Source organism: Toxotes jaculatrix, chromosome 4, assembly GCF_017976425.1.
Source record: "Toxotes jaculatrix isolate fToxJac2 chromosome 4, fToxJac2.pri, whole genome shotgun sequence".
In the NCBI taxonomy this organism is placed as follows: Eukaryota; Metazoa; Chordata; class Actinopteri; family Toxotidae; genus Toxotes; species Toxotes jaculatrix.
In genome coordinates this window covers 3,586,991-3,598,372 of record NC_054397.1, presented here as the reverse complement: position 1 = coordinate 3,598,372, position 11,382 = coordinate 3,586,991, and the positions used below count along the sequence as shown (strand labels likewise).

The 11,382-nt window shown below is 41.0% G+C and overlaps 1 protein-coding gene across 1 annotated transcript; it reads left to right on the top strand.

The window, feature by feature from the left end:
- The first annotated feature begins 2,320 nt into the window (after positions 1-2,320).
- Positions 2,321-10,758, top strand: c1qtnf6b (C1q and TNF related 6b). The gene is made up of 3 exons (XM_041035243.1): positions 2,321-2,373; positions 5,165-5,357; positions 9,451-10,758. The coding sequence occupies exons 2-3, from the start codon at positions 5,177-5,179 to the stop codon at positions 9,996-9,998; spliced, it is 729 nt and encodes a 242-aa protein (XP_040891177.1). The 5' UTR covers positions 2,321-2,373; positions 5,165-5,176; the 3' UTR covers positions 9,999-10,758.
- The last annotated feature ends 624 nt before the right edge of the window (positions 10,759-11,382 follow it).

Genomic DNA, 11,382 nt, shown 5'->3' with positions numbered 1-11,382 from the left:
CAAGGCTACTAAAAAGGGTTGAGTGACTTTGTTCCATTTTGAAATTGTGATCACAGACGTCTCCTTATCAAATGGAATTCCCCCCTCGGTTGATCTTAGACTGTAATTTACTGTATGACCAGGAGGATTTTACTTTGCTGATGTTTCAGTTTTTTGTTGTATATATTTCCCAGGCTGCCTTTCAACAACCCTCAAATTTGTCAGAGGAAGTTGTTGCCTCTGTTGTTTACGTTTTTGGTTTAGGTCATAGTTGTAATAAAAAAAATAAATTAAAAAAAACACTGGATGCCATGTTGCAAGACAGCATCTCATTCATTCCAGTGAAGGTTACCCACTGGGCGCATACATCTCAAAGGCCTTTTACGCTTCTTCAGGCCAGGTGAGCATGCGCACAGGAGACTTCTTCTGGCCACTCAAATGGCATAAAACAATTTTTCGATACAACTTTGTGAGACTTTTGAAAGTTTGTTGGTCCTAATGGATCAAATTCTGATAATACAAGGAGTCACAATGGTAGTGACAGGAAAATACATTCTTTTCTCTACAGCTGTTCCTTTTTGTGAAAGGTTGTGAACGAGAAAAACTACTTTTGAGCCACTGTGTGTTTCCCACGATCTCACAATACCAAATGTGGCTACTTTGCCAAAATCCCCTCAAAGCCCAGCCCTGTTCCTTGGGACTTGTTTTGGGCTGAGACAAAGATAACAAAAAGAAAGAGGGAAAGATAGTGATTTGATTCTGCAGAGCCACAGCATTACCCAGGAAGTGCAAACTTCACAGTGGACAGTAACATCAAATTCACATGAGAGGATGTCAGGAATTCAGGAACAACATCTTGATGTTGATGGTTTTTTTTTTGACTGTGCCATGCACACTGAAAAAAGACATGAGCCTCCACATTGGAGTATACAGGAAACCCACACATACAGACCAGTATTTACTCTTTGACTCCCACCACCCAGTGGAACATAAACTAGGACTGATCCCAACTCTGCACCACAGGGTTCAGAGCTGAGAATGTTCCAACAATTGTCCAGGCCCAGTTCTGACTGGTGGGGCCTCTTGGATAAAACGTGTCCGGGATCTACAACCAAGTCCAGTTGCCCTTGATTCAACTCTTCTTGGATAACCATGACCTGGATGATTGAATCTTTACAAACACTCAGCAGACATTTCCTACTTGTAATACTATACTAATAATGCTATTTTGCAATATTTTGTCTCCTCACAGACTGAACTCAGATTTACACACACCCTCCTTGTGGGGCCATATTAATCACTGACACGATCACAGCTGCCATTTTATCAAAAGTTGCTTGCTTTTCATTTTATGTGCCAATAAAATGCACAAGCACACACTGCTCTGTGCTGCTTGGTCTATAATTTACACCCCTTAGGAACTAGACTTTGCCAAAAAACGTATTATTTTTTCTGATCTCATGAATGGACCCACTGGCAGGCTGGTCCTGCGGGCGCCCACCACACCCGGATGTTTGATCCACATCTGCTGAATTCATTGCAAGTACATCTGGAGAAGAACATTTACATGTTTTAAAGCGGATTGTTCCCTGAATTTACAGCTGATATATTTATGGACAGTGAGTGAAACATTAGCTTCAAGGAACAATTTTTCCGATGCTTTACACCATAAAAGGGTGTTTTCTTTTTTTGTTGTTTTTTTTTTTTTTTTTTTACAGAGAGAGATAATCAGATGAGTGAAGGAAAGATGACAGGTTTATGTAAATGACAGCAATATAAAAGAAGCTTCTGCTGTGTGATTTAAGAACTTCAGGGGGAGTTTATGAGAGGTGATATAATGTGGTTATTTTTGGCATGCAGCATTGGAAGGCACGGGAAACTTAAAGGAAAAGGAGCTGTTACTGTCCAGAATCTGAGTCATGGACACTGTAAAAATGTGGACAAAGCAAAGAGAGAGAGAGAGAGGGAGGGAGAGAGAGGGAGAGTTGACCTAAATTTCAGTTTTTGTGGAGACAGTTTGAGTCACATTTAACTCTCTGTTAGAAAACTTGAAGATGAAGGTACAGCAGTCTTAAGTCTCTTAAGAGTGATGGATGTGTAGTTTGGGGAGGGAAGGAGGGGGACGTTAAGGAGATGATCACAGGAGGAAAAGGCAATGAGGAGAGGGGGGCAATATGGGGGGGTATGGGAGAAAAACTGGGAGAAAAAGTTTTGATGTGTGTGTGTGTGTGTGTGTGTGTGTAAAGACAGAGAGGGAGGGAGAGAGTGTGTGTATGAGACAGAGAGACAGAGAGAGAGAGAGTGAGTGAGAGAGGTTTCTCCTCAGTAGTTCCTCCTCTCAGCCTGATACCAGCAGTCTGTTCTTCCTCCTCCGCTGTGGTGAAACTCCACCAGGTAAGAAAAAGCGACCAGACACTGACACGATGTGACAACGACTTTATGACAACCCGTCTCGTGGCTCTGCATCATAATCCTCCGAAGTTTAAAGTTAAAAAAAAAAAAAAAAAAAAAAAAAATCACAGAGAGAAGAGGAAACACCCGGCGGCGCGTTTGCGCGCTTGCAGAGACGCACAGGATTGAAGAAGTTATTCACAAGTCGCCAACTCAGCAGCAGCTTTTTTTTTTTTTTTTTTTTTAAAGTAACCCCTCAGATCGCCGTGCACGTTCACACGCGCTTTCTCACTGACACGTTTCTTTCTTTACGTGCACGACGGTGTTTGTGTGTTTTTCAGTGTGTTCTGTGTGTTGTGAGCGGTGTGTTTATCCGGAATGCAGCTGCATGCCAAACTGATGCTCTGGCGTTGTAGACGTGGCTTCTTAAATGAATTCATTATGACTGATGCACGTGTGTTGCGGTTGGGGGGTGTATACAGCAGCGTGCGCTCACTTCATTAGCGGCTTGTTGTCATCATGATCAACATGGTGCAAACTGTGCAAGTAGCTGTGGGGGGGGGGGGGCTCCAGGGGGCGGCGGGGGCAGGGGTGGGGGATGATGAGGTCAAATGAGTTGATGTATGATGTAATAGATAAACTTAGTTCCTGTAACACAAAGGTGTGAGATGAAATGTCAGGTTACCTGATGGAACATGGCAAATCTGCTGCAGGCTAAGTTTTTCTAGTCTGATGCTTGAAATAACTTTCTGTTTGTTTGTGACACTGGTCAAATATCAAGTCAATAGGTTTATTTATCATTATTATTTTTGCACACCTATGGGCATGCATACACCAAAAGCATTTCAAATAAGAGCAGTTATTGCTGATGCAACACAAACAAACTAACCAACAGCTTAATGCATCATATGTTGCACATCCAGGTTGTACGATGTCAAACACACACACTGCAAACGTTGTGTCTAAGCATGTATGCTGGACAGATGTCAAAGAAATCAGAGTGTCAGCATGTTGCATTATAAACTCATGAAGGGGGGAAAAGGCTGTTTGCCAAATATTTCATGACTTGGCTTCTCAGCAAATGTTATCATGCCTTAGATCTTTTTGCATGTAGCCCAACATGAGATTGTATAACTCTTCCTTCCATTCACATACATGCCATATTTCAATTGTTGTTTTGTTCACAAACCTCAGTGTGAGATGAATGATAGAAATATCAACCCACTTAGATTGAACTTATTTGTGAGACTTCAAAATCGTCTGTGTACAGAAGACTGAGAGTCTAAAGCCATGCAAGCATCTAGGTGAAGCTGCACTAAAGCACAGTAATGCTGTGAGCTAAATGCTAATGTCAGCATGCTAACATGCTCACGATGACAATTCTAACATGGATATTAAACAGGAAGAATGTTTAACATGTTAACATGCTAACATCCCAACCCTCCTGCTCTTATGGTTTTTCCTTGCAAATTATCAGGGGTATGAGGATCAAGTAAATGACAAAAGTGTGAATCGAAAACATAAATCGGAACAAATTTTTCTAACGTTATGAAAGTGAGTGGAAATGTATCCTCTGACATCTGCCTGGCTGTCATAGTGAAGCAGTTTCAGATAATAACTCTTATGATTTTATTTTATTATCAGTAGTCAGAAATATGGAGCCAGTGTTCCAGTCATTTCATTTTCTCAGAGTCATTCTCCATCCATCATCCTGGATCCTGTTAACATTCATCCATCACTGTAAAAAAAAAAAAAACCTGGGAATCTCTGTTATCTCTTTCATCTTTCTCTCTCCTGTTTATTTATTTATTCTTAGTTTAGCTCTCTTATCCACCTTTCACCTTTTGTTTGTGGAATCCGGAGGCTTAAAGTGGAGACAGATGACAAGAAGTAGAGGGAGACATAAAAAGCTGCTATTTAAATGAATGAGAGTGAGGAAATCGTGTGAAATCTTTTAGCACTGTTTTGGACAAGTGTTATTTATTTTTTCCTGCCTCCTTACACGTGGACATTAAACATTCAGAGAGAATGAGGAAAGAGAAACTGGTGCATGTGTGTGTGTGTGTGTGTCTGTGTTCACAGGTTCAGCAGCACATATTGTCCTTGGAAATGTGTGTGAATGTTTGTGTTCATTCAGAGAGTATCAAATCACTGCTGAGGTTTTCAAATCCAACGTGATGATAACTGGCTAACTAGTCTGTGAACATGGGAATATATCCATGATTTTGGCTGTGCCCCTTCCTCAAACCACCACATGTCTTGGCTGCACTGAATCCTGGTATACAATCTGTATCTGGAGAAACTTTCATCTCTGCTGCTTTTCCAGTGGAAATTCCCCTGCATGACTAAACATGGGTGCAAAACTGGGGAGTCTAGAAAGATTCTCGAGGCCTTTCAGGAACACCTGAGGACTACCATCATCAGTGTTCTCAACTTTTGAGCTGAGTTAACACTCAAAGTCAGCTGCATGTGTCTTGGAAATATTTTGTCACTTGGCCAGTTATCCACAGGAATGTGTAAAAATACATCACCAAAATACCCAAAAATGTTGGTTTTGGTTTAATGGTTTTCAGAGTTTAGCTTAAGTTTAGCTTTTTGGAAGTTCCCCTGAAGAAGAGAGTAAGCAAGAGCCTCATTATAGAAATAATGTGTTTATTTGATTGGTTTTAGAGTCACACGATCCATAAATGTCACATGCTTTCCTTTACTTTGGTTTGATATGGATGCACAATTTCATCAACTTCACCTATAACTTCTCCTCTCTCTTTCCTTTTCTCTTTCTTTCCACTCTTAGGCTGTGACAACCATGTTGGCGGTGTGTTTGAGGCTGCTTTTGCTCCTCCCCCTGGTTTGCTGTGTCCCCTCTCCCTCCAGACCCCCTTCCAGACTCTGCAGGCGGTGCTGCGACCACTCGGAGCCTCCAGCGGCCACAGGCCAATACCAGATGCCAGAGGTCCGCACTGTCATCAACATGACCATCCTCAAAGGTATTAATTAACTAATGAATTAAGAAGCTGCACTTAGTGCAAAAAATAAAAAGTTTGCTGGCAGGTTGCTTCTTCATTCACCAAATACACTCCATCCTCAAATATCTGTGTTACTATCTCCCTATGTCAAGCTACACTTCCTCAATCAGATCACTGCATTTACCAGATGTCTGTGTGTCTGGCAAGACTGCTATTTGATCAGAAGTGTAATCATGTATATTATAATGGAAGTGTAGCCATACAATGATGGTTAAGTGGGATTGAGACCAAAATTGAGACTTTGTCTTTGAAAAGGAAATTAGACACTCAACTGACAGAAACAACCTGGAACCACTTTAAAAATCAACCTCTGTTCAAGGTTTTGTGAGAGAACCAAATTGCCAAGAAACGGTGACTTTCTTGGCAATTTTATTGTTTTTGGTCAGGCGGGGAGGAAGGCCAGCTGTGAAGATGTGTGCGTCAGTGTGATTCATTGTGTATCTGTGCATTTCATTTGTATTTGCAAGTTGCTGTTTAACCCAGTGTGAAACGGAAAGGGAGAAATGTGACAAGAGATAGAGAAATTAAACTCACAAGAGCTACACAGTCACAGCTGGAGAGGGATTTGTGAGGACATGTGTATCTAATATCAGTGACATGTCATCCAACTCGACCAGAGCCGTCCAAACGATGTGTCATCACTCTGCTGTTTTATCTGCTGGTCCTTTGATAACTGGACATGCCAAATCTGTTCTGACCCGCACACAACTCCCACACCAGTCCAAGTGCTGAACCACAAAGAAAAATCCTTCTCCCTCTCTCTTTTGCCTCACACACATTCCATGTCACACATAGTTTTGGGCAATTAAGCCTTTTATACCACAGAGGCCCTCATGAACTTTTCCGTCAGAAGAACTTAGGTCCAATTTGAATTTCTTGGACGCAGTTGGTACTGGAGCAATACTTTCCACTGGGTCACAAACTCACTGGACTATGCAGTATAAAAAATGTTGATAGACACAATGTGTGCAGAGACACCTCACACCAAAACTCCATCCACACCTTCACTGAACATCAGATGATTGAAGTCATGGTCATTGACAGATGCTGATATTTAACGTTCTTGTCCAGTCATTCATTGGTGGGAAGCAAACAGAAACAAAATGCTCTTGGAGCTCTTGCTCTCTGTCTGTATTGATTTTATATCCAGATTTGAAGTTAAGCTCAAATTCAAGTTCTGGATTTATATAATGCTTTAATGGAAAAGGGCTTTCATTTTTGAAAAAAATGGATTTAATAGATCTGTTTTTGAGAATCTATCAGCTCTTGAAGTTTTGTCTCACAGCGTTGCTCTGCTGTACGAACGAGGCAGTGAAACGTTATGTAGTGTCACTGAATTGCAGCTGTGCAATGAGGGAGGTCTCGGCAGGCGCTTTGACCTGGCACTGAACCTGCTTATGTGGAGGAAAACACACTCAGGCACACAACCATGCACAAATATGCACAATTAGTTATGGACAAATCTAGTTGCATTCATGCAGCATACACAAACACGCAAACACACAATCCTTTTCCTTCTTTGCGTTTCTGTGACTCGCTGGAAAACAGCGCCTACTTTGACTGCATGTGTGTATTTCCTTTGTATATTTGCATGCTGTGTATGTGCGTGTGTGTCTGGGGTTTGTTCCCACAAAACCACGGTGATCGAATTCAAGCAGTGTAACCCAAAGTCAGTTAGTCAGCCAGTTTCAATTTGAGGGAGCATCCAGCCAAAATTCTCCAGAACCCTCAGTCATGGACAAAGGAGATTCTGCACCCACACATTTCTGACAGTGCATCTACATTCACGCGATTAAATTGTATCTTACAGTGCGTCATTTCGAATTTTGTTCACTCTTTTACTGCAGCTCTTGTTTTTCATAGAGTTTTTCTTTTCATTATGTGAAATTAAATTAAAAGGTATAGCACAGTGGTTAGCATATTTTTTAAAGATGGTCACTGGCATCAAATGTGAATGGCCTCCTTAATCATCCTCCCATCATTCACGGACTGATTGATGTCTTTGACCACTTCCCAGTCAGTGCTACCTCCAGTATTGGTCCAATGTTAACAGACACGTCACGATGTCTGTTTCAGGTGTTTGTTCGGTCCCTTGTCCTGGGTCCTTGCTTTTTAACTGTTGTAATGTTCCAGCCTTCCTCCCTGGAGGGGTTCTGTCTTTGATGTGTACCTGTTTTAAAACTGTTTTTTTTTTCTTTTTTTTAAGTGAAATTCAAAACAGTGCCAGACTTTGGATTTAAACTTGGCAGATGTTGCCTGAGGTCCCACTTCTTACTTTTTATTCTGTACAGGAATGAAAGACACAGATATAATGTTTCAGTCCAGAACTTTTAGCATTGTTTAACCCATGTTAATTATATGGGACCTATTAAAGAAAGTATTCAGCATAAGACACTTTAATAGTTATTAAAAAAAAACACTGGAAATGTAGCTTCCATTATTTGGGTCAGTATGTTTGTCCTAACTGCATAAATACATACGACAATATGAGTTAACTTCACATTTCCAGGGTGGAAAAACTGTTATCAAGGCAGGTTGAGGGTAAAGAGGTGAACCAGACAACTAAGTTATAATATTTTCTTTCAGATGTAAGTTCTGAAATTTATTGGACATCGCAAATCTAACAGTGTGTGAGTATCTAAAAGTGGACACTTGAGTTTTATTATTGTTGACACTGAGCAAGAAAAAGAAAGGACATGCAGAGTTACGAGTGACCCTGCAGTTGTTATTTGATTTCAGATGAAGAATCAGTCCCATATATGGGCACCCAGTGCAGAAGTGGCTGCTAAGCTGCTGTTTGTGGAAACTACTGTACCTCTCCTCAGGGGTTTTTGTGAGGACGCAGGTCAAAGCCGGACAGATATTGTGGATGTGTGGAGAGAATGAGCGGTGTTTACCTCTGGTTTGCAGGAATTGTAGGTCATGGTGAGCGGGGGCAGTGCTGCGGCTTCTTCCTGTGTGGTTAACACAGCCCAGAGGCGCTTAACTCATGACCTGCCTAAAGGGATCCAGAGCAGCATCCCAGAGACAGCATTGCAAGATCGAGGCAACAAATTAAAAGAAGAAACTTGACGAAACACGAAAACTACAGGATGCATCCTTACAGAGCGTCAGAGGTCACTGTTAATTAGAATGACAATGATTTGAGTCGTGGTAGCTATGGCCTTCACGGTCACCAGATCACAACACAGTTGAGCACCAATAAGAGATTTAAGCCCAAAATGTTAGACAGCATTCTCCACTAAATGGGGCAAATATGTTTTGGAACAAAGGTGTTCACCCCTCCAGTAGAGCTTCAGAGACTTATACAGTCTTTGTCAAGGAATACTAAAACTGTTCCAGCAGCTGTTGGACCAACACAACACACCTGCTAACTAACATTTAGCAGTGTTTTCTTTTTTCATCCAAGAGGTATTGATTTCTTCCTTTCCTTCACTTCCTCTCACTCACATTTTAACCACTAATTTAGTTTGTTGAACATGTCTTGGTGATACAAGATTCTCCCCAGAAATAAATTATATCAGTTTTACTGCGGTTCCAACAGGTCTTCAGTAGAGGTGAAGAAAGGTCAGAGCTTAATCAAGTTTAAACGGAGGATTTTAAAACTTCTAGCTTCTCGCCACAGTTCACGTTTGCGTCCTTGCACATCTCTCGTGTTGCAGTCCAAGAACGTCCAGGAAGGATTAAGATAGGCATGGGTTTAACCAAATTCCTTCAGATTTATAAGCAGGATTTCGAATGTCAGACATGAAAGCTCTCCTCCAATTTGTTGCAATTTCTGGATTTTGAACACACATGAAAAAGACAACAAAGCTTAATGACAGCGTGTGCATGACAAAATGGATGGTTTGTTCAGTAGAAAGAGCTCAGATTACGTCTTGGACTTTCTCTGGTTTTCTCTGTAAGAGTTCATTTTCTGACAAACTCCTTTGGTACAGTGTTTTCTGGACCAGCCTCAGCTGTTAATGGGTGTATTGAGGACTAAGTTCCATCTCAACTGACAAACAAAACAAAGACAGCTTTTTCTCATCTGTGTTTCTTCTCGTTCCTTCAGGTGATAAAGGAGACAAAGGTGACAAAGGCACACCTGGAAAACCAGGTCTAGAGGGCCCTACCGGTTATCGAGGACCCATGGGCCCTAAAGGCAGCAAAGGCCAGGCAGGTGCCCCTGGAGACGCCTGCAAGATCCCTTATTCTTCTTTCTCAGTGGGACGTCGAAAGTCCCTCCACAGCGTGGACTACTATCAGGCACTGGTGTTCGACACGGTGTTCGTCAACCTCTACGAGCACTTCAACATGTTCAAGGGCAAGTTCTACTGCTACGTGCCGGGGATCTACTTCTTCAACATCAACATCCACACCTGGAACTTCAAGGAGACCTACCTTCACCTGATGCACAATGACAAGGAGCAGGTGATCCTATACGCTCAGCCCAGTGAAAGGTCCATCATGCAGAGCCAGAGTGTAATGCTGGATCTGGCTCTGAATGATGAGGTATGGGTCCGACTCTACAAGAGGGAGAGGGAGAATGCCATATACAGTGATGATGTGGATGTTTACATCACCTTCAATGGATACCTGGTGGCACCTAGCATCCAGTGAAAACATGACAAAGGGAATTATGAGAGGATTTGCAGAATCTCTGGGTCTGATTATTTAGGGTTTTTTTTTCACCAAGGATACTGTTTTGTGCAAAGAGAGAAGAACTAAATAGAGGACATTACAAGTTTGGTGCTTTTTAAATATTCCTTTCAGCCTGGAGAGGAACATACTGTTTTTACTTTCTTAAGTGTGGACTGGCCAAAAACTATTGGACTCAAAAGGAACAATAAAAAAGAGAAAGGTATCATAGCACACAATTAGGAAAGAATGTTGAATTACTTCCTTTGCACTAGAAATACACTTTTGTACAAAGCCAAACATTTTTTCCTACTTCTGTGTGGTGCTAATGTTCCTCTTGGTTTACTCCTTTCAGGGACTTTGTGTAAGAAGTTGCTTCACTCAACCAGGAATCATAAATCTGTGCAATCGATGCTTCTTAACACAGACAGAGTATCTGTCAGATTAAAATGTGTTTGGACAGGCCGCTGTCATGCATTTAACAAATGTTTCCTCTGTGCCTTTCAGAAGAACACTTTAAAAGGTCAGTTCACCCTGTTAAAAAAACAAAACAAAAAACAAAACACAAACAAAAAAAGAAACCAAAACATCACACTGTCCCACTTACCCTGATGGTGTGTGGCCATGCAGATAGTTTAAATTTTATCTGCTGAAGCTAAGACAGCCAACACCCTAATATGATGATGTTACATAATGATACATTTGATTACTGCAGGAAATGTGAAAACATTGCGTAGCATTGCCTCACTCAGTCTGATTGGATGGGATAGGGTCTTTTTTTGAAAAGCTCATCAGCAATGCCTCATTTCAGACACAGTGATGTGGTTAATCAGAAAAATCTTTACACATCACTGATATACTTCTACATACAGTTTCCCCTGAAAAAAAAAAAAAGAAAACAGAATGGAACATCCAAAGTATCCCGTTAAATATTACTGAAATTATCTGCATAGTTTCTTGAACTGACCCTTTAAACATGAACATATCCCAACATATCAATGATAATAATAAAAATAATAATCAAACTAAGGTGCTTTACTTTGAAATGCAGGAATGCATTGGGTTTTTCAGTGATTGAATATGTATTCTTACAGACTTCAGACTGCAGAGCAGTTTATGTAAATAGCTGTATAATAACTGACTTTATAGCTCATATCTGTGCTACCACTCATGCTGTTGGTGCTGGACTGTTTATGTTTGTGTTTTTGTTTGTAAACAATACTTCCATCACTAACCAAGTCTCTCTCTGTTCTATATCACTTAATAGGAAAAAGACATTTGATTATGCAGAATTAGAAGTTTTCATAATGTCACATGAAATCTGGAGCCTATATATTGCATTAATATACAGCACTTCCACCATTGT

Excerpts from the sequence above, each read along its gene's own strand:
- c1qtnf6b (XM_041035243.1), top strand. The coding sequence starts at position 5,177 with ATGTTGGCGGTGTGTTTGAGGCTGCTTTTGCTCCTCCCCCTGGTTTGC. Across the intron at positions 5,358-9,450 it reads CAACATGACCATCCTCAAAG|GTGATAAAGGAGACAAAGGT; the intron begins GTATTAATTAAC and ends TCGTTCCTTCAG.